General features: G+C 38.5%; 1 protein-coding gene across 1 annotated transcript; it reads right to left on the reverse strand.

Annotated features, from left to right (window-relative positions):
* Window positions 1–23164: 23164 nt before the first annotated feature.
* Window positions 23165–24235, reverse strand: LOC149210138 (uncharacterized). Its single transcript, XM_089398886.1, has one exon. The coding sequence runs from the start codon at window positions 24233–24235 to the stop codon at window positions 23165–23167; it is 1071 nt and encodes a 356-aa protein (XP_089255012.1).
* Between the last annotated feature and the right edge of the window lie 663 nt (window positions 24236–24898).

Genomic DNA, 24898 nt, shown 5'->3' on the forward strand with positions numbered 1-24898 from the left:
ACATCATCCTCACTGATATCTAAGTTATCAGCATAACTATAAAAAGACTCAAGGTGTTCTTTAGCTGTTACCCCCTATGTACCAGTGAATTTGGGCATATATTTCTGATATTCTCTTGCAGGCATAACATTCAAAGGAACAGGCAAGACTAGGGGTCCATACCTAGTAGCTATGATTCTTTCCATCTTTGTGGGAGCTTGCTGACCTGCCATGACTAGGGTAGGTGGAAGGATATTGGCAGATTGAATGGTAGGAAATAATGAAATAGATGACAGATACAAGGGTATATGATGGACTGTAAGGGAGGCTTTCTTTGGACTGAGGTCCAAAGGGGAACTGACTGAACAAGGAGCTCTATTAATCTCTGAAGGAATTTCTTGACTAACAAAGCTGGGCTCTAAATCTTCAAACTGTATATCCTCAGGTATAACCTTCTCCTTCAAAGATACATAAGATTTCTTAGGCTTACCTGATCCTGATGCTCCTTTCTGTGAGGTTTTCCTCTGCTTGACAATCTTCCCAGGGTCAGGCACTGGGTTAGCTGGCGATTTCTGAGGATTTCTTCGGGTATGCCTCGCAAACTGAGCCAGAACTAAAATGTGGAGTCGCCACCAGGTAGGTCCTCCAGTAGAGTCGCCAGATAGATGATTACAACTAGAAATGTGTCCAGACTTTGTCTATCATCAAAGCATGGAACTATGTCGTTCTCCCAGGGAAGTTGAGCTTCAATCTTCGATCCCCGGCAACGGCGCCAATTAATGTTATCACCCCAAGAAACTCTCCTAGGTTATAGCTCAGAGATGCTCGGGAACATTACAAACTCAACTTAATGTTGGAAATGGATGAATGGAAGGAATGATGCATATTCAAGCCAGATAACCACCCCTACTTTGCTTGACTCCAGACATGCATGAACACCCCCAGACTACAAGGCTTTAGACCACCAATTACTCACAGTTTAAGGATTGGGTGAATATGGAGAACATTGATCACACCAACAGATGCACAGGACCCTATAATGGTCGGCTGCAACCAGTAAAAAGGTTTGCAAATCTAATTCCCTAGTGCACAAACAGGATGACAACTCTCTGTCACTAAGTGAAAAGAAACCTCATCAATACATTCACTGATACATACAAGATTATAACATAGAGGTGGGATGACAACCCCTCTAATGCTAAACATCAAGAGTTCAAGAAAAATGCATATCAAGCACAGCCTAGAACAGAAAATAAATGGAAAGTGAGCAATTAACATCAAAAGAAGCTTGTATTAGCTGAAAATGAAGACAAGACGCTGCGAGTATCAAAGCAGTTACAGTCTCCAGAAGTTGAACCTTACATCAAAACAACAACCATCAACCCTGATTACATCTTCTTTTTGGATATATATAGAGTTTCATTACAAAGGCACTCGACCATTCTAAGTATGGAGGGGTCATAATTAACCACCAACTGCTTTAACTGCCTGATGGAGTCTAAGTGCGATTGCTTGCTATAGTGGATGAATTTGACCTTCTCGGGTGCTTTGTTGTCTTCTTAGGTGGCTGGAGTGTCATATGGGATGAAGTCCCATAACTATTAAATGCGGTTACCTACTCGAGCTCTGACCTTTTCCTTCTTGGCCATACTGTCTATTGAATGCGGTTGTTGAGGAGGAAATGCACCTGGTACTGGTAGACTAGTCACCTTCGTCCTTCGAGAGCACAGAACAATCAAGAGACGTGGACTACATGGTGGATGGACGAGCTGGATGAGGGAGAGAGGTCGGCCATCGGATCGGGAGGATAGACGGTGGAGATGGCCTGGCGAAGGATATCAGAAGAAGCGAGAGCGGAATGAGTGTGGGCCATTGGATCTTGGCGGAGGGATGATCGGGCGAATCGCTTCATCGGGTGCGACGGGAGTCGTCGGGTCGGGTTTTGGATCTTGGGCCTTTACGTATGGCGACGTGTGATTGCGATTAGATCACATCGCAATATTGCATCGGCAAAAGTAGAGGGGCACGGCTTTTATACTCTCACGGATGCGATTTGCGATCAAATCACATCACAAATCACATCGGCGGAAGCTAAGAAGCGCGGTCTTTGATACACGCATGGATGCGATTGCGATATGACCGATGAAAGGAAAATGAGCAGTGCGAGGGAAGGAGAAAGTGACCATTATGAGTCTCTCTTGGGTGAACCAAGCGGACTAAGCTCATTTCTCACCTTCAAAAACTGAAGTTATGTAGCGGTGCTAACAGTATGTATTGCATCTTCGTATTTAGAACTTGATAAATTTTTATGGTATAAAGGGCTTTTTTCTCGTAAACCACTTGTTATGTGGTCAATTTTCACGGAGGAAATGATAGCACATTATGAGGATACAAACAAAAAATCCTTCTTTAGCCAATTGATAAATCCCAAACAAAAGGGTTCAATGGAAGAGAACGTTGAGGACTTTCAAAAATTGAATAGAAGGGTAAATTATATTCCAGAGAAGCAAATGATTGATGTCTTCATAGGGACTTTAAAGGATAACGTTCAACATGAGGTTCGTTTTTGGGAACCTGATTCATTGGAGGAGGCATTTGAGTTGGCAAGAAAAATTGAAAGCAAAATTATGGAAACAAGGAATCCCACCACTCATGACTATAATTATGAAAATGTTTCTTCTCCTAGGCTTCCACAACCTACAAGGATTACACCACAACAATTGGAAGAAAAAAGAGAAAAGGGGCTTTGTTACAATTGTGGTAGCAAATCCACTAAAGGTCATAAATGTGCTGAGAAGAAATTATTTTACATAGAGTATGAAGAGGAGGAAGAAAAGGATCAAGAAACATCAAAAGAAGAGGATATACACCAGGAAAAAACCCAAGAGAAAGAAGAAATGAATCTGACCATATCTTGTAAAGCATTGACAAGAATTACCACTCCTCAAACTCTCAAGATAGAAGGACATATCAAGAAGAAGAAGGTTCAAATAGTGAAATATCAGGAAGAAAAGTATTAAGAGACATCAAAAGAAAAGGATACTCACCAGGAACCAACCCCAAATAAAGAAGAAATGAATCCTACCATATCTTGTAATTCATTCGTTGGAATTACCACTCCTCAAACTATGAAGATAGAAGGACATATCAAGAAGAAAAAGGTAACAGTGTTGATTGATTCAGGTAGTACCCATAATTTTATTAATTGTAAGATAGCCAAGGACTTGAATTGCTTCCTAGATCCAACACTAGAGTGTCAAGTGATGGTTGTAAGTGTAGGAACCATAAATTGCTCTAGAAAGTTCCATAATATCAAGCTATCCATGGGATAATATTTATTGAATAGCCCAATGTTTTCCGTTCCAATGGGTGGTGCTGATGTTGTATTAGGAGTCCAATGGCTACAATCCTTGGGTACAATAGCTTTTAATTTTCAAGAACTTTTTATGAAATTTTCTTCAGAAGGAAAGGAAGTTGAATTAAGGGGTATCACAGGGAAACTAGGAAAAATAATCAACTCTGGCGGAATGAAAAAGCTTCTAAAGAAAGACACTGAGGCGTAATTGCACAATTATGTTTGCTAACTGTTCGCACATTGAAATCATGTATTTCTCCAGATCTCCAAAAAGTCTTGGACAATCATTCCAAGGTATTTGAGACTCCCAAAGGTCTCCCATGTATTCATGATCATGATCATGCTATTCATTTTATTCCAGGATATGTTCCTCCAAACGTAAAGCCTTATAGATATCCTAATGCCCAAAGGAGTGAAATTGAACATATGGTTGCAGAAATGGTAGAGGTTGGTACAATTATCCAACCAAATTTGATAAACAAAGGAAGGTATGAATGGAAGAATGGTGAAGCAGGGTGGGAACTCATTCAAAAGTTGCCGAATATCCCAGTTCCAACAATATTGCCAGAACTTGACAAGGAAGGAAAAAGCATATTGGAACTTGAAGCATTTACAGAACTGAGAAGTCGACGGCTACGAAGTCGATCAATTTCAAAGCATCTCATCAAGTGGAAGAACTTACCTATTGAAGATTTCACATGGAAGGACAAGAATTTTATACAGAAGCATCAAGAACTACTCAAGTGTTGAGGACAACACTTTTTAAAGGAGAGGGGCATGTTAGGCCCCTATACTACTAGTGTAACCCCTTATTGTTATTAGTACAACCCCCTTATTATATTGTTGTACCCATGTAGTCCCCATAGAAGCCCACTATTGTTATTATTGTGCCCCATAGAAGCCCATTATTGTTATTATTGTGCCCTTACATTATTATTGTTATGTCGGTTCTGATTATATTATGACCCCTTAGACTCCTATATATAGAAAGGAGGTCTTGTCATTTGTATCATCTAAGAATTTTTCATTTGTGTAATGTAAAAGAGGTTGCCCCCTCAAAGAGGTTGAATTCTAAGGTGTTTATCTCTCTTTTCTATATTTTTGTGAGCTGGTTTCATAACATCCCTCCTCCTCTGTTAGCCATATTCTTTCTCTTCATCTTGTGTACGTGTTGTTTCTTCTGATATTGCACATTTCCTTTCTTCTTCATGTCAATTTTTCTTCTCTTCTTGTTCTTTCCGATTAGGGGACTTTTGATGTCTAAAATGGGCCTCCTGACAAAAATGTACAACCAAAATAAATTTTATAAGGACCATTAGGATTCAAGATGATGATGTCAACCATGGGGGATGATTCACCATTTTTGGAGTAAAAAAGTAAAAATATTAAAAAGGAATAAAATAATAAAACTACTTTTTCAACTCGGATTTTCAACTTATCTCCCTATCAGTTTACTAAAATTTCGAGCAGAAATATTCATTGGATGCACAATTCTATTCCTCATCCAAGGAGTACCCATGTTGCATAATTTCTATGGACCCTGCTATATGAAAAATGAGAAATACATGAAAAATGTGATTGCAATCACGTTTTTCATGTATTTCTTAGTTTTCGTGTAGTAGGGTCCATCAAAAGTATGCAACATGGGTACTCCTTGGATAAGTAATCAAATTATGCATCCAACGAGGGTTTTCGCTCTAAATTTGAGTAAAGCCATAGAGAGATAAGTTGAAAATATGAGCTGAAAAAATAGTTTTTTCTTTTTTCCCTCTAAAATTTGATGATGTCATCTAATCTTATTTTATTATTTCCATTATTTTATAATTTCCTTAGGAGGCCCATTTTAGACCTCAAAAATCCCCTAATGGTTTTTTTTTTCTTCCTCCAATCTCCTCTGTTGTTGTTCCCTCTTCCTTCATTCTGATCTTTGCATCCTTTTTTTCCTTGCTTCCTCAATTGCTAAAGCAATTTTTGCAACCATTGGATCCGCTTTCATCTTACATCTTCATTCTCCCTTGGGCTATGAGTATCCTTTCTCTTTCCTTTATCCTACATGGGGTCGCTCCCTTCTACTGTCACTACTTCTGGAGTTGTTGCCTTCTACAAGGTGACCTATGAAGTTCCTTCTATATTGACCAGCTCATGGGGTCTGGAGGATTGTAGTAATTCTTCCATGGATCCTCCTTCTACTAGTGAAATGACCTACTGAGCCACTGAAATTGAATTCTCGTACAATGGTTCTTGCAGATACCATGGGGATCGTACGGATTAAAGTCTCGAGTACCGAATGCAAACTTCTCTATCACCTTTCCATTGGTATTTGTGACTTTCAAGTTCTTTATATCATACAATCTAATTTACATTGGAATAGGTGGCCAAGGTTCTTTTTTATTCATGTACAAAGCATCTGATAACCCTATGATGAGATGATACGAAACTTGTTGCATGACAATCTTGTTAGTGGCATACCTTGGCAAAACATGCGGAGGCTTCTCTCTATCAAACAGTCTAAGGAAGGTGCCATCTAGTGAGGTAAACCAATCTATGATCTTTGATATTGCCTCCATTGTCGCAGGTGACATGAAAGGTATTTCTTCTCAAATATCATCCTATATAGTAGAATGAGGAAGTGTTCAGTTAGCTTCTCCATAAACCCTCGATGGTTGCAATCCAAGAGAAGCTTGCAGTGGATGTACACGAAAATCTCTCGAGGTGACCAAGCCTAGTTCATACCAGGGAATGTGTTTTGCACACATATTGCATCCAAAAAATATGCAGACATATAGAATCTTTCTTACCCGCCCTTCAGAGGGTTCAAGGCATTACCGACATTGATACTTACCTATTAAGCCAACAATTTTGACTAGTTGAGCGGCTTCCCATTGTTCACAATCTGGTTCAGAAGAATTGCCCACCCTTCCGGAAAGGTCTCTGTGTTCTGCTGACCATGGATTCTGCAAGCTAAGATGAACAGCATCAGATAGGCCCTCCTGAGAGACATTTCCGTTTATGTGTTGGTGGGTGTATGTCGAAACTTTGATGGATCCTTCACCCAACTCTTAACAACATCCCTTGTGACCACATAGTCATTGGTGGCATAGAAGAGTGAATCCATGCATGCTTCTGAATCAGGAAAATGGTACATACATTGGTAATCTACTACCATAAAAGTAGTGAGCCTCTATTCGTTGGTATTGCTCAAATTCATGGTTTTCACATCAATATGTGAGACAATACAGATGATGACATATGCACATGGGAAAGCTGGATATCTGCATGCAACCCCATGGAGCCTTGATCTCTAGACATTAATATAGACTTGTTGGCACTCCAGATTCATTGTGAAGTCATTTGTTGAAAAATATTCATTAACTTTTTGCTATGTAATATTTGAGTCCTTTTCTACATACATTTGAGTGTCCGAGTATACTGGAAAGTTTACTAGATTTTTCTCAACTACATCCCTGATACTACTCTCAGTTGTATCTTTTGAAGGATTCTCCTAGGTGTCATGGTAACATTGATTGTTGGAGAGAAGTGCTCAACGAATATGGTACTTGTGGGACAAAAAAGACACTCATGGAAAGCAAACTTTAGCCTTTTGAAATTTTATCTTCACAGAAAGCTGAGGCAACAAATTGGTGCATTGGTGAGAAAATTTGCGCAATTATCTTGGGCAAGTGAGGGAGACTAGCAGTGGAAACTGCACATTATGTAGTCCTAGTAGCCAAGGGATAGCCCGAGGCTTGAGACTGCGCAATGTGCAATCCAAGCCATGGCAGGGACTGGGAGAGACTACACAATGCGTAGTCTCAATGGCTAAGGGGTAGACTAAGCCCTAGAACTGAGCAATGTGCAGTAGGAATAGCCTGTACTGTGCACTACACAATCTTAGAGGCCAAGCCTCAGGTTGTGCTTCTGAACTACACAATGCCCAACTAGTTACTATGAAAACCAGTTAAGGAAAGTGTGGATCTACCTAGTACAAGTGTGGGAAACAAGTAGATCTAACTGCTTATGTGAGTTACATGGCATATCTAACTATTTAAAGATGAATCAAAGTAGATCTAGTGTATAAATTTAAAAAACGAAAAGAAAAACAAATGTGTGAGGAGAAATGCCACAATGGCGATCACTGGTGTGAAAAAACAAGAAAATCAATGTGAAACTTATGAAAGGAAAACGAAAAAATGAAACAACACTTCTACAAGATAATACAATTCAAAATGCTAGAAACCACGAAGAGAAATAAGCAAAACAACACTAATAGAAGCGAAAAGACAAAAAACGATGGAAAAAGTGGCAAAAGACGACAAAAGAAAAACTCACCTACAAAAGCAATGACAACTACACCAAAGGTTCCTTAATATCCTTGAGAATGCTAGAGCTCCAAGATCGAATGTACAAATGAGCTCTAGAGGCATCTATTAAATAGATTTGAGCGAATTAGGGTTTATGATGCACATGCCTAAAATCAAGGAAAAAGTGACACTTAGATTTTTTTTATAAAAATAAGGTCAATTCCACCTTCAGGAAACTAATGATGAATCCTTACTTTCTAGGGATTTCTTTTTTCTTTTCTTCTTTTCTTCTTTTTCCTTTTTCGGGAAATTGTCAAGCGCAGTGCTGGGAAAGATTGCTCAATTATGGGGAACTAGGCAACTTTCCGGCTCAATGAATTATGGAGTTTCTAAGATCAGTGATTGATTGCACAATTTTTTGGCTTAGTGTTGGGCTTCCTTCCATGATTGCGTAGTTTCTGAGCTCAAGGCAGAACTTCTAGTCTATATTGCACAATTCCAATCATCAAGGTTGGCTTGCCCTCATGGATTGTGTAGTTTCTAGAGGTAAGGCCAGAACTATTGTAAGGCCAAGTCAATAGGTTATATTGTGACTTAGAAAGATCAACTAAGTGTAAACACAAGAAAACACAAGCATATATGTAAGGGATAAGCCTCAATCAACATGAATACTTGACAATAGTCAAAGGTAAGTTCATGTCAATAGAAAGGAAGGCTTCAAAATCAAAGCATGGGAAAAATTTTGGAGGGTGGTTGTAGCCGCTAAAACAAGGTCACAATGCATAAATATAACACAAGATTTACCCTTGGAAAAGCCATGTTAGGGGAAAACCCCAACAACCCTTTTCCTTAGATAAATTCTTCAGTTCAACAAGAGATACACCTAATTATCATAGTCAATATGATGGTAAAATTGACCATCAATACAATGGTCAAACCTAGTCAAACTTCACTCTTGTCAATCTCAACAAACTCATCCCTTTCTTATCTTCCTAGCCCAAATTTAGGCCTCCAAGTATTTTCCCAAAGACTCGGCCCTTCTGCCTAGAATATGTTGCCTAGAGTTTCGACTTTACTGCCTAAAATTTTGAGTTATTGCCTATAATATGCCCAAACACTCACACGTGTGACGTTAGATAGAGAGAGACAGAGATACAATATGCTTGAATGTATTTGTCCTTCTTCTTCTTCTCCTTTACATGGATGCCCAAAATATATCTTGTCTTATGAGAGACCGAACTATACCTTGTCGAGGAGGTTGAATACCTTATATATAGTTTTCTACCTAGCTTGAATGGGTGTCTCTTCACTGGGGTTGACTTGACTTGAAGGAGGGTCGACTTAACAAGTTTGGAGACAAAAATTCAAGATTCAGATTTCAAAATTTTCTCTTTTGAAACTGACATGAAGAACATGTCTTATATTAATTATTTCAAGGGTTAGTCAATAAAATTACATGAAAATCATGTCTTACAATTTCATCATATATTTCAAGGGATAAACTATTGATTATGAAGACCAAACATAGCTACAAAATTCAACACTCCCTCTTATTTAGGGAGGTATTCATAATGATTATCCAGATGTTCTCTTGTTAAAAAAGTTATCTAAGAAAATGTTATAATAATCCATCATCAACATCATCCAATTACCACAATTATGGTCAACAACTTTGACACATGGTAAATCAACAACATCAACAAATTACCATAATTTTGATCAGTACCCTTGACTTACAATTTATCCTCACCATAATCCTAGTTAATACTCTTAACACATGGTACATCATTAGCATCAACTAGTCACCATCATTTTGGTCGATGCCTTTGACCCATGGTATATTAAATAGTCTTGGTTCACCATCATCCTGTTTAATATTTTTTACTCATGGTGAAACCCTAGGGACATGCTCGACCCATTTGAGTACTCTGGTCCCAAATCCAAATGCTTCACTCTAAGCCATGATGTTGAATGACCCCACTCAACCTTTCTGGAGATTAATATGAGACAGATGTTGTAAGGCACTTAATAAACTCTATAGTTGAGTAATTTTGGGCCTCTAGGACAATTCTTTCTAATTTGGTCAACATTATTGAAACAATAACAATGATTATACTCTGTCAGAACATTCTCCCTAATCACGTTCAACCTGACCTAGGGAGAATTTTTCTCCTTGATGCTATCACATAAAAACTCCCTCTCATTGAGGGAGGTATTCTCAAAAATTCCAAGCTTGTCCCAAGTATACAAACTTCACTCTAGGCAGAGGCTTTGTAAGAATATTAACTATATTCTCATCAGTAGATATGTACTAGAGCTTCATTGCTCCCTTCTACACCATGTCAAATCAAGTGGTACTTGATATTGATGTGCTTCAACATGTCATGGAAATCTAGATTATCTGGAAGTTTCACCTAGTTTATATTGTCACAATATTTCACGGTCAATTCTAGCACATGATCAAATAGTCCTGCGAGAATCTTTCGAAGCCAGGTTGCTTCACAACTTGCTAAATTGAATGTGATATACTTAGCCTCAACAGTGTTGAGTGAAATAAATCTTTTCTTCCTTCTCATCCGTGAAATCATAGCAGAGCCCAAACTGAAGCAACTTCCAAATGTACTTTTTATGACTTCTACACTCCCTGCTCAATCTGAAATTGTATATCCCTATAGTTTTATATCATCATTTGAGACATAACTCAAACCATAATAAACAGTACCACGTAAATATCTCAATACATGTTTGTCTGCAATCGAAAGATCATGTCTTAGTTCCACCTATAACTAGCTCAATTGTTTACTTCAAACCAAGTGTCCAACCTGGTAGTAACCAAATACATCAAAGATCCAATCAACTTCATGTACATGCATGGATTTGTTGAATCTAACTTAGATTCTCTCAATTTCCTCAAATAGTCACCATGGGAGTCACCATATATGTACAGATCATCATTCCAAACTTTGAAGGATCTTAATAATATACTTTCCTTGACTAAGGAATATTTCACCAGGAATTTCCATACTTTTACTCCCAAATAGTATTCCATCAAGCCAATATTCTTCATATGAAATTCAGAAGCCAACTCCCTCTTATACTAAATAATCGGATGTTCTACACTTGTTAGAATTAAGTCATCAACATGGAATACTAAAATCAGAGGTTCATTCTTCTCAACCTTGATATCTAGGCTTGGATCAGCCTCACTTTAGGAGAAACCAACTCTTGTTAGGTAGAATTCAATTAAATAATACTATCCTTTAGGTGCCTACTTGATTCCATACAAGTCTTTCTTCAATCTAAAAACATGAGAATCTTTCCCATGAACCTCAGAACCTTGAGGTTTTTCTATATGCACTTCTTCCTCAATCACACCATTAAGGAAATAAGTCTTTACATCATCTAATGTAAATTCCAACCCATATAAGAAGCAATAGAAATAATATATATAATAGTATTGTACCTAGCAAATGGGTAAAAAGCCTCATCCTAATCCTCTCCCTCTTTTTGGGAGAATCCTCTAGCCACAAATCTCACCTTGTACTTGTCAATATTTTCATCCACTACATGCTTAATCTTATATACATATTTGGAGGTCACACTAACTTCCCTTCAAGTCTAGGCATAATTTTCCATGCATTTTTCTTCTTAATATATCGTTATTCTTTCATCATCGCATCCTTCCAAACTTTTTCGATAGTTGCCTCCTCATAGTTTGATGGTTTAGAATCAATGAGGTTGGTCATCAGTGTTGCATATATAGAATACCTCTTTAGTCTTTTTCTCTACCTGAAGGTGTCACGTGGTGTTTCATTCCCTTGTGCTTCCTACAAGGTAGATCTAAACCAGGTTGGCCTCTTCCTGATTTCAGGAACAACAAATGGACCCATCAGTTCACTAGGTCCTTCTGGCTCTTCTTGATAATCTATAGGATATTCTGAAGAATTGGATGGACTTGAACCATTTTCCTTGGGAGATTCATGTTCTTTGTCATCATCAAAGTCCATGGAGACTTCTTTAGACTTATTGTAGGAAAAATTTGATGAGGACTTATATTTTTAATATAGACTACTATCATGGATGCTTCACTCCATAAGAATGTAGGGAAGGATTGATCATGCATCATTGCCTTAACATATTCTTCAATAGACCTATTCTTTCTTTCAACAACTCCATTTTTTTGTAGATTGTAAGGTACTATCAACTCTCTTAATCTTATCTTATTTACACAAGGAAACAAGTTCCCTGGAAGTATATTCTCCTCCATTATCTGATCTCAGAATCTTTATTTTCTCTCCTAACAAGTTTTCCAATTCAGCCTTAAATTCTTAAAACTTGATGAAGACTTCATCCTTGGTCTTCATGAAGTAAATTCATGTCTGTGAGAGAATATATCAATAAAGGTTATGTAGTACAAAAATCCTCCAAGATATTTTACTAGCATTGGACTACATACATCAGAATGAACTAGATCCAAGATTTCCTTGGACCTACTTTCACTACTTAGAAAATACTTCTTGGCATTCTTTTCAAGCACACAGACTTACATAGTCCTTCATGCTCCATAAACAATTCTGGAACACCTGGAACCATCTGATTTAAAGTTGGCAGAGCTCTATAGTGAAGGTGAGCATATCTTCTATTCCATAGTTCACATGGATTGATATCATTATGTACTGATTCTTGACCTTGTTGTTTCCAGAGTCTATATAACCTTCGTACACGAACTCTAATTACTCTAGCAGAGCCTATACTTGAGCCCTTGTTCCATACAAGGACTTTTCCATCAAAAAATGTTACTCTAAGTCCTTTATCTTCCAAACATGAAATAGAAACCAAATTATTTTTCAAACCTGGTACATATAGTATGTTGTTAATATTAACGTTTTCACTTGATTCCAACTCAATGGATGTTGTCATAACTCCTTTTAATACATAATTGTTATTATATCCAAGATATACCTTTTGAGATCGTCTCTTTTCCATCAAACTTGAAATATTGTCATGATCTCCTATCATATATCTTGAGGCACCACTATCAACTAGCCACAAGTCATCGTTATTTACAACAGAACATGTAAGAGCATAAAAGTAAAAGCAAATCCTTGTCACCCGAATCTTCATTCTTGGGTTTCTTTGGATGTTCATCAATGTCTATTGTGGTAGCATGTTACTTTCCCTTTCTCTTTTTATCCTTCGATCCTTCGGTAGATTGGATTTTAAAATAACCAAATTTGTGACAATGATAGCATTGAATATTCAACATACATTTCTTCCTTTAGGAATAGGTATTCTACATTCATATCTTCTTTGGAAGCCAAACTTCTTTCTTCCTCCAGCCTTCTTGGAACATTTTGTAAGTGCTTGAGATTTACCTTCTTCATATCTTTGCATCCTTCCTTTTGATATAATTATAGTTTCTTCTTGAATACATTAGATCCATTGTTCTTCAAAACTTGGAATCTCCTTCCTGCCATAGATATTAGATGCCAACAAATGTCGTGAATTAGGAAAACCAATAATTGTTGTATTCACAAGTTATTTATCAAAAATAATTTCATCAATTGCTTGAATTTGATCTCTTAGTTGTTGAGAGATCCTCATGAAATATGAGGCCGCGTTATCGTTTCTTGACATGCTGACATCACGAAGCTCATTCTTCAAACTCATTTCTTGAACAATGTTGTTTGTGGTGTATAATCCAACTAGGGAATCATACATATTCTTTGAAGTGTTAAGATTTGTGACATATGGAATCAAATGATATCTAATAGAATCTACAATAATACTTTTGGTTGTGATGTATTCCTTCTCATATTTTTCTTCCCCTTCATAATATGAAGGTTTAGTAACCTTACCCTTAACAATATCCAAGAAATCATTCTTTGCAAGGATGGAATCAATTCTTGTTTTCCAAGCCCTAAAATGTGTAGCTCCTTCCAATTTGTTTTCTGACTTCATAGAGGAACCCATGGCTATATATAAGCAATCAGATTGTAGATGTAGGCCTTTTCAAGAGTAATATTAATGCTCTTTCTTTTACCAAATCTTCTTCAAGAGTGATATCAATGTCCTTTCCTTCACCAAATCTTTGGTACCATGTTGATTTTTCAAGTGCAATAGATACAAGCACTACTTTCTGAAAGTTATTAATTACTTCTAATGGTGTAGATTTTCTTTTAGCACTTCTATTTTATCATTAAGCAATTACACTTCAAAAATTCAAACATAAATTCATAAGAACATTATAGATCATAATGCACAAATATAACACAATATTTACCCTCGGAAAACCCACTGGGGGAAAAACCGAGCAACCCTTTTCCTTAGAGAAATTCTTCAATTCAACAAGAGATACACCTAATTCTACTAGTTAATGTGATGGTCGAGATGACCAACAATATAATGGTCAAACTTGGTCAAATTTCCCTCTTTTAAAGCCCAATAAAATAAGCCTTGTATGATCTACCTAGGCCAAATTTCAGGTTCCAAGAAATTTCCCAAAAACTCGATCCTTTTGCCTAGAATATGCTGCCCAAAAGTTTGGCCATTTTTCCCAAAAGTTTGACCTATTGCCCAAAATTTCCCAGAAACTCACACATGAAAATGTAGATAGATAGATAGATAGATAGAGAGAGAGAGAGAGAGAGAGAGAATATGCTTGAATGCCTTTGTCCTTCTTCTTCATCCTTCTTCTTCTCCTCCTTTGTGTGGATGCCAAAAATATATCTTGTTTTGTGAGAGATTGAATTGTTTCGTGTGGAGGAGGTCAAATGTCTTATATATAGTGGTTTTCCTGGTTTGAATGGGTGTCTCTTCATTGGGTTTCACTTGCCTTTAATGAGGGTCGACTTGACAAGTTTGGAGCTAAAAATTCAAAATTCAAAATTTTCTCTTTTGAAATCAACATGAAGAGCTTGTCTTATAATAATCATTTCAAGGGCTAATCGATAAAATGACATGAAGAACATGTCTTTCATTTTCATTATATATTTCATGAGCTAAAATATTAATGATGAAGATAGGCCATAAATACAAATTCAACAACATGGTGGTCAAAATTTGAGTTTCAAATGTTTTCCGGGCTAAAATTTAATTAACTCACTATGCACTACAACCCATGAAACAGATCAAATTAGTACAAGTTTATAAATAATGAAATTATCTATAACTCGACCAATGTGGTATTATTAACAATAAATTGTTGAAACAAAAGACACGTCATTACAACCCATCTCTCATTGAGACTGTTAATCTCATATCTTGTTTCTACAAATGTGAGTTGAATTCATTGTCGTAAGTAAATATTTTCTTCTTGTTCAATTGTTGTAAGTTTATTTTATTTTTAGAAATAAAAAAAATATTTAACTCTATGCAAGTGTTTGTGTGTATATAAGGGACATACGATTAATCCCAAATAGGTAGAACGAGGAATTAGAGGAGGATTTGGACAAGTGAAATAAGGAATTAAGCTCGTAAACAAATAAGAATTGTACACTTTCATATTCAAATCAAATGCAGTTACACTTTCATATTCAAATCAAATGCAGTTACATTTGTAACAAAGTTAAATTTATTATTCAACAAGAAATTATTAATTTAGAAACAAAACAACACATATGAATCTCATTACTTAATAGAAATCATGTTGTCAATTAGGCAATAAATTTACAAGTTCGAATCAAGAATCTGGAAGATGTACAATGCATTCAAATATCTTAAATATCAGCCTGATCAATGGACTCGGGGTTGGCTAGACAACCTGTCGCTATATATTTTTACATTAGAGAGATAATAAGATTGAAGGAAAACATTTCTATTCAATTTTTTTAAGTGTGAATTGATGATATTCCACATTGCATTCACGTTGGCGAGCTATTTGATGTTTACATTTTTTTTATCACTTGAAAATATTTTCAGTGTTCTCCAATTTCCTTACACATAACGAGATATGATATTGTTGTTATAAATAATTCTTTACTTAAACTAGTAATAATAGTATATCTACACCTACTAATTGTGTGGTTGAGTGAATTCTTTCCCAACCTAGCAATTGCCTCACTTCTGTGTCTACAAACCAACACATTCTACTCCTACCTATCTAGGGAAACTACATAAGATAAAATATATACATATATTTATAATTTAGTTAGAATATATTAGTGTTAGGAATTTTTTTACATTTAGAGTGACTCTTGGTCATTTCAAATTCATTTTGGTGGCCAATGGGTGCACATATCAGTGAACATCACCATACCAAATGAGTACAGGCCTAATTGGAGCCTTGATTAGGTGATGATCCCCTATTGAAGGATCAATTTTACCCCCTATCAACACCACCTAAATAAATATTTACACCTTAAGTGGAAATGGTTCCCATTGCATAAAATTTGTATGCCAAATGGAGGAGCTTCTATTGGATTTGGTTTGTAGTTAACCACCTCCCTAGTGAAGATGTTTCCTTGCTTTAACACCCTAGTAGACTTTTATGTTTTGTTGATGGGTGTTCTTAATCTTATTGTCCATTATCTATTCCATATAGTGTTTTCATTGAAATAAAATATGAGCTTTGTAATGGCCAAGTGCTCTACAACCTCCAAGGTTTCCAACATATGTTGAAAATTTGGTTAAAGAAACTCCACATTAAAGAAAGGGTGTAAGTTAAGGAAGTATGGAGGTTGAAGTCAAAATCTTTCTCACACATAGCCTTGGTGATAGTGTAATGCTCATATCAAAGTGATCTAAACTTCTTGGTGGGGGTTGAAAGTCACTCTTTCTAAGAATGTAGACATGTTTTATTCCCAACTTGAAATTTGTGTGGAACCTAATGGTGATCATGATGTTGCTTTTGGTGTTTGATGTGTTGGATCCATTTAACATTTTTATACTTTGTCTTCCTCATTTTTAGGATGGAAGGACTCTTCATGTGCCAATGCAATGGGGATAGCTACATCAAATGGATCTAATGGTTAGTAACCCAAGCACACTTGAAAAAGGTTGTGGCCTATGTTGACACCTAATCTTCATGATTGGGGAATTTTGTGTAAATAAATAAATTAGGAATGTGAATAGTCATCGGGAGATGAACTGAACAATCACTCCTATTGTATATAACAATGACCTACCTATGGAATAATAGATGAATCAGTTTTTGTTTTGTGGAGTTACTGCCTGGCCTGACAGCCTATAATAATATAAAAAGAAATTGTCATTGTTATGTTGAATGTAAGGAAGGAATTTGTAACATACATAAATACACTTATAATTGTTAATTGGATTTATCTTAGGTGGTTGGGAGGAATAATTGTTATCCACACCTTTAGTTCTCACAAGTGACATGTGAAAAAAAAACTATATGCTTATAATAATAAATATATATGACCCCTTGGTGGTGAAACAAGGGAACCGCCTCCACCTAAATGTATAAACAAGCAAGGAGATAATAAGCACATGACCTTGCATTATGATCCAATGAATCTATTAACTCTACAAAATACAAGCATGAGTCTCTTCAAATTACCACCACATGGCATACAATCGTAACTATAGTGCGATGAATCATTCATCATATTAGAACATTAAGAACCAAACAAAACACATGGAAAAACATGTGTTGATATTTTTGGTATCATCCTCAGTTGAATGTGATTTTATTTCATCTAATATTATTCATAGGTGTGAACTTGAAAAATATATGTGTTTGAAAGATTCAACACAATGGAATGAAGGCAACAGTTACATATGTGAATAATTGTGCTCGGAGTTTGCAATTACTTATTCATATTGGAAGGATTAAATTGAAAGGTCAAAAAATGGATGTTGAAGCCTTCCACTTCGATATAAGTAGGACTTTCACTAACAATAATAAGTGTAACAAAAAAGAAACATATCATGATTAATTTCCAAAGTTATATATTACTCATTAGTATTGTGTTTGCTAAAAGTAAATTATTTATTACTTACTAATAATGTGCTTTATAAAAGTAACCATGTAATAAAATCGGATTTGAACCCAAATGACAAGGGTAACAAGTTTGTCTTTATAATTATTTGAGTTACATCCAATTTATGACCACAATGTGATTATAATTTTCAATTTAAACGTGGATTGCAAAATCCTTGTTGATTCTTCTTAGATTCCTCACTTTATAGCATTTGTTACTTCCTCTTATAGTATGAATTATGGCTTACTGATGAAATTTGGAAGCTCAGGGAGGAATTCCCTCCTTTAGGAAGCCTTCCTCACCCTGAGAAGGCCCCTCTAGCCCTTGGAAGAATTTAATTTGCATAAGGAAAAATATTACTTTTAATGTGAAACCCACAACTGCATAAAAGTACAAGTTGGCCTGGGCAAGGAAATTCATCCTCCAAAACCGCATGTAACTAGCTCACATGTCTCGTCACTTGGGGGTATCATCAACAAATAACATATTCTCTTGATTGTTTTGTATAGCTCTGAATTTTCCAATCCAAGTTCACAAGTGTGAAGGAGAGAGAGGCAGTTTTGTTTTGACCAACGTTGACTTTCTGTTTAGGATTGCTTTGACCAGTGTTGAACAAGGAGAAATTGACTTTGTTTGACTTGGATTTTGACCTATTTTGGGAGGCCAAGTTGACTAGGCTTTGGAACGAATTTTTCTGGGCACGTTGACAGCCTTTGACTGTATACTTTGACAAGGTTTGGTTGCATATCATATAGGGTTTGACCACAGACCCTTCTCTCTCTTTTGACCTAGATTTTGAGGCTACTTTGAAAGCATATGACTAAAGGAAGAAGGTCACATACATTTACTGTTTGACCAAGTTATTTGAAGGTTGATTTGACCATTGACTATTGACTGGTTAGGGATGCTTTTGTTGTTATTGACTTTGACCAGAACTTGTAGATTTGAATTTTGACCAATTTTTTTTTCTATGTAAGACTAATTCTATTAATAAAAACAAAAAGTATAATTACACCAAGGCCCCACCTCAACCTTTGTTGCTAGAGTTCATCAAAACAGTCGAAACTGCCCCATATTGGGGAATCCAGTTTGACATTGCAAAAATAGCAAACATATAACCCTGAACTGTCATCAACGGACACCCATACTTTGGACTTGGATCCCAGAAAAAGATACAACTCAACACCACTGGACTCGATACCAGAACAAAAAAACCGTTGATCAAACAAACAAACAACAAAAACATCAAATAATTGGACCAACCCATCATCAGCGGAAGGCAAAGCTGGCTCGTGGATGGCGACGGATGCCACTTGGCGTCATTTGTTGTCATCCTCATCAAGTGTCTCCTCGACCACGAGGCAGGCATACTGGTCCCATTCTTCATCTTTCTCCGCCACATCGCCCTTCTCAGCACCACTTGGAGGCCCCCCTGCATGCTGGGTGCCGCTTGAGCTGCCAGCGAACCCCACCGTCAGAGCAACTCCTGCAGAGCTGCCACCAGCCCGCTGAATGTCACCTGCGTGAGCTTCTCCTCCATGCATTCTGCTGTGACTTGCGCCCTCGCCATCATCCTTCGACTTTTTCTCAGAACCCCTTCCCATTTCCGGAATTCTCACCTCCTATGAGTGCTCTTCAGAATTTCTCACTTGTTCATTGTTCAGCTCATCTTCTTCAGTGAAGATGATAGTCACATTGGCAGTTATAATGGGTCTATTCAGACGGCTTTGGAACCTGAATTGGGTAGCATGAGGGACAGGGCCGGGACGCAGCTGAGAAATTGCAAAATGGAGCCTAAAATCGCTGTGCAAAGCCATTGAGGCCGACCCTTGCCCCCGCCCGCTGCGCGTATGGGGATAATGTCTATGCGGCGACCTGGGGGAGGCGAGTTTTCCTGGTGCTGAGGGGGAGAGGGGGGAGCCGAGCTCTGCGCTGCCTAAGGGCGAGCGCTGCCACCTCGAGTTCCTCCTCGATGACTCCTCATGCGGTGACGGACCATACCAGTGAGGTTGGAGAGAAAATCAGTTGGATAAGCGCTTGGGAGGGACAACTGGTTGTGAAGACAGGGCTCCTAAGAAGGATTTACAGGGTATTGCTTGGAGTGGGAGAAATGGTGCCCATTTCCGAGATCAATGCAACAGAGGTGCCAACATCGTCTCCCTGTAGCTATTCTGCTACAAGAAAATTTAGCCTGCGGCAGACAAAAGCTAAGGAACGGGGGATGAACTGAAGGTTCAGGAGGCGCCATTCAAATTTTAGCTGTTTCCAACTCCCGGCCTGAGGGGCCATTTATTGCAACATGCACGCTGGCCAGGTTTCATCTGAGATGAGCCTGGATCAGAGCGCATTTCACTACCTGGCAAGTCCTTGTGCCAGCAATCCTAATGGTGACCATTAATGTTCTTGGGATACACCCGCATCCAGGTGCGCTTCTTCCTCCTGAGTCATTTCCCTCTTCACCAATTCCTTATACTCCAGAATCTGGTGTTCAGTGGCTAGCATAGAGAGTGTATCTGTATGTAGATCCTTTCCACTTTCTACTCCTATATTCGCCAGTAGGTCAGCTACTTTGTTTCCTTCCCGTCGTATATGCTTGAGATTGATTGCCCTGTGGGTGGAGAGCCAAATTTCAATTAGTTTTAATCGACTCGCTAGCCTCCAGCTGTTGCTCACCTTACTTGAGGGTGTTCCCTGCAAGATTTTGGTGACCATATTTATAAGGATCTGCGAGTCTCCTTCTATAACAAGTGGAAATAGTCCATGTTTATGAGCTAAGATAAGACCCTGCCATAATCCTTCTAATTCTGCAGAGTTGTTAGTGTCCCATCCATTTGAGCCGAGGTAGATTAGACAAGGATTACCTTTATGATTTCTGATTATTCCTCCAAATCCAGCCTTACCTGGATTCCCTTTTGAAGCTCCATCAAAATTTAGCTGGAACATGTGACGGGGAGGAGGAATCCACTTATCCGGGGTACTTCTTTTTGCTTGAGTTTTTCCTTTGATTATCATTTCTTGATTCCACTGTAGATTCCAGTTCATCCATATGGTTTGTTCCTGTGGGATGGAGGGGAAGTCCTCCTCAGACCAAGTTTGAAGAAGTAAAGTTTCCCTTATATTTTGACATACTGTGTTCCAAAGGGATTCCACGGGCATAGATTGATCCTTGAAGATACGTCAATTTCTCTCCTTCCATATTGTCCACATGAGAAACCCCGGTATTAGCTTCCATAAGGAGTTTAGAAGCTTGCTTTTGAATGGATTATATGCCCAATTGCAAATAGTGGAGATAATATCACCTTGTGTCCGCCCATCCTTTTGGCATCTAAAGTTGACCTTTTCCCAGAGCTTGTGCGCTAGTGGGCAAGATTTCATAATATGCTGAGTGGTTTCCTCATCTTTCTTACAGTTGGGACAAAAGGAGGGCCCATGGAAGCTTCTCTTCCTGAGGTTGTCCCATGTTAGGATTTTGTTGTGACATAAGAGCCATAGAAAGGTGGAGATTTTCGGCCAAATTTTGGGGTCCCATATTTTATTCCAGAGAGGGTCCTTGACAATGTGTTCCTTCATGATGATGTGATATGCCTCCCTTGTAGTGTAGGTGCCTTTTTCCTCATATCCCCACCTAAGCACATCTGTTTCCTCTGAATATTGTATTCTTCTCTTTGTTAGTTCTGTTCCTAGAGTCTGTTTTGCTAATTCCATTCCCTGTCTTAATATGTCATCCGTGCTGCACCATTGCCTGTTACCCTGCATTGTGGATGGAAGCCAGAAGTGCTTGACTGTGCTTGATGTTTGCAGTTCCTGTTCCAGGATTTGATGAGGTAATATTAAGTCCTTTAATTTGGGTTGCTACTGCCATGAGTCATCCCAAAACCTTGTTGTATTTCCGTTTTTAACTTCCCAGAAGCTATGTTGCTGTATTAAGAGCTTGTGTTGCTTGGCCGCATTCCATATTAGTGATCCTGGGCTGACTTCTGAAATTCGGATTAATTCTTCTGTGGGTCGACTGTTAGCATACTTTGCAGTCCAGAGATTGGCCCAGGGGGTGGATGGCACAGTGAGCCATTTCCACCAAATGCGAGCTCCCATAACAACGTTGTTGTGATAGGGATCACGCAGACCCGTTCCTCCTGCAGATTTTGGAAGGCAAACTGTGTCCCATTTGACCAGAGCCCATTTGCGTTTTTGATCAGTATTACCCCACAGGAAGGATCTCTGTAAACGTTTGATCTCTTTGAGAACCCATTTGGGTGCAGCTAGGATTGAGAAGAGATACAACGGCATGGATTGGAGAACCGCCTTGATCAGGACAAGACGACTAGCCATATTAAGGGTCCTATGAGTCCAGGAAGATAGGCGCGCCTCCAACTTTTCTAAGAGCAACCTCCATGAGGAGTGTTTCAGAGCAGAGTCAGTCAAAGGAGCACCAAGATACTTGGAAGGTAGAGTGGCAATTGAGAATCCAAGGATTCGAGCTATAGAAGCTTGGGTGACAGTGGGAGTATGGAAAAAGAATAGTTGAGATTTGGCTTTGTTTATTTTTGCTCCCGAGGCATCTGAAAAATCTGACAATATAGAATTGAAGTGACGAGCTTCCTGGACTGAAGGGTGACCGAAGAGCATATTGTCATCCACAAATTGCTGGTGGGTGAAGGTGGGAGAGTTAGGAAATGACAGGCCTTTGAGTTTCTGGGAAGACAGAGCAGCTTTAATACTTCATCCTAGACCTTCCGCCATTAACACAAAGAGGAAAGGGGAAAGAGGGTCTCCTTGTCTGATTCCCTGGGATGGCTGAAAAGGTGAGGAGGGAATTCCATTGATCAAGATTGAGAAGAAAGAGGAAGAGATGAGACTCATGACCCAGCGCGTCCAAGTTAAGGAGAAACCAAAAGCAATTAGGATTTTCTGAATGTAAACCCAACTTAAGCTATCAAAGGCTTTTGAGAGATCGATTTTGAGGAGCATACCTGATCTCTTGGTGTTCTTCAGAGAATGGATGATTTCATGTGTTAGGATTATTCCGTCCATGATCTACCTACCTTCTACATATCCCGACTGCTCCGGCGATATGAGAAATGGTAATAGCAGCTTGAGTCTTGTGGCTACAATTTTTGAAACAATCTTGTAGATGACGTTGCACAGGGAAATGGGCCGAAATTTGTCAGGGGTATTAGATTGAGCCTCTTTTGGGATTAGCGCTATGAATGTGGCATTCATAGCCGGCAGCATCCATCTCAGTGTTCTTGATTCCTCCACAACCTGCCAGACTTCCATTTTAATTAACTCCCAAAAATTATGGAAGAAGTTGGAAGTGAACCCATCAGGACCTGGCGCCTTTCCCTCTTTCAGTTGATGAACCGCATTTTCCACTTCCTGTAAGTCGATCGGCTTGAGTAGAAGTTGATTGTGCTCCTCTGTGATGACTTTGGGGATGTTCCTTGTAATTTTTTCTATAGCTTGCGTTCTGTCAACCTGTGGTTCTTGATGGGCTTGCTTAAAGTAGTTGAGAAGTTCAAGTTCAATTTCTTCATGTTTTTCCACTCTTATCCCCTGCTCATTTTGTATGTGGGTGATGTTATTATTCATTCTGCGTTGTATAGTGGTTCTGTGAAAAAATATTGTATTTTTTCCCCTTCCTTTAGCCACCTGATGCGAGATTTTTTCCTCCAGAGCATTTCTTCTTGTTTGACCCTTTCTAAGATCTGTGCTTCAAGAGACTTTTCCTGTTCCATATAATCCTCTGTTCTGCCCTCTGTGATAATTCGTTGCTGCAGTCGCTTCATGTCTTGGTCGAGTGCTAATTGAGCCTGGAAAATGTTACCAAACGAGGAATGGTTCCATTGCTTTATTTTACTTTTGAGGTATTTAAGCTTCTGCTGAAATTGGAGCATCTTTGTACCCTTTGGTGGAGTATAGTTGGTCCATTCCGATTTTACTAGATTGACAAATTCCGGATGTGTCATCCAAAAAGCCTCAAAGCGAAAAGGCTTGCGACTTGTGTTGCCTGGTCGAGACCATTGAAGGGAGATTGGCCAGTGGTCTGAACCTGAGAATGGCAGTATTGAAGCTGAGAGGTCTCCTCCTAAGTGGATTGCGTTGTCAGAGATTAAGAATCTGTCCAGGCGAGACGCAATTTGTTGGGAGCCTGTTCTTTTGTTATTCCAGGTGTAAAGTCCATTGTTGAAAGGCATGTCAATAAGCCAATTACCTTGAATGTATTCTTTTAGATTATTACTCTCCTTATCCAGATTGTTCCTTCCTCCTCGCTTCTCTTCCATCTTGGTTATCATGTTGAAGTCACCCCCATTTATCCATAGTGGATGAGACCTATCTACATTGATTGAGGAAAGGGTATTCAAAAGTTCTACCTTATGCACAGCCTCCTGGGGAAAATATACATTAGTTAAGAGTCCATGTATATTGGTTCCTGTAATATGGAATGTCGCTTGAAGGAAATTCTTGTTAGCATGTATGTTATTGAGCTCAATGGTACGAGCATCCCATATAATTGCTAAGCCTCCTGAGGCACCAGAGGCATCTACTGCTGCTACTTGACTACCAGGCCAAGCTTTTGCTGCAATTCGATCAAGAGAGATGGAATTGCATTTAGTTTCCTGCAAAAAGAGAATTTGGGGCTTTTCTTGCTTTATCATATTTTTAATCAGTCTGCATTTCCGGGGCTATTGAGCCCTCTAATGTTCCATGAGATGAGCTTCATGATGGAAGGTTAGAGAGAGAGTTGTAATACTTTGTGAGCTTGGAGTACCTTCCTGACTCCACTAGCATTTCCCCAATGCGTATGGTGCGTTGGAGATCCATTTTCTTCCTCTTTTTTTGATATCTTTGCTGATGTTTTTCCCGTCCCAGAGGCTTCCAGTTTGAATACCTAGTGATTTTTGTCTTTGAGCTTTGGATAGAATTACTTCCAGATTCTCCAGCTGCCTCTCTAGAATTTTGTCATAATTCTTTGTTTTGCATGCCTGCTCTAGGCCAGGAATATCCAAATCCCCAATATCTATGCTTTCTGGTTCTTCTTCCATATGTTGTATATCACCTATTCCTTCTGTTGTTTCTGATGCCTTTGTAGGGTCGGGCTGCAAGTTGTCTACCTCCATTACTTGAGAGAACCAAGTGGGGATTGTACTTTTAGCCGTGGGGGAAAGATCTGTGGGTAATGATTCTTTTTGGCTTTCCTTGGGATCAGACTGTGCAGATTGTATGTTCATCAAAGGATCCTCCTTAGAGGGGGCGTGGATCTCAGGGTTGTGGATATCTTGCTGGGCTAGCGCTTCAAAACTATTGCTCGTGGAGGGCTT

Source organism: Pinus tabuliformis, chromosome 1_2 (genome assembly GCF_031772625.1).
Source record: "Pinus tabuliformis cultivar Carrire ecotype Pingquan chromosome 1_2, CPIR1, whole genome shotgun sequence".
NCBI classification, from domain to species: Eukaryota; Viridiplantae; Streptophyta; class Pinopsida; order Pinales; family Pinaceae; genus Pinus; species Pinus tabuliformis.

Coding starts and splice junctions, on each gene's coding strand:
- LOC149210138 (XM_089398886.1), bottom strand. CDS start 24,235: ATGATAAAGCAAGAAAAGCCCCAAATTCTCTTTTTGCAGGAAACTAAA.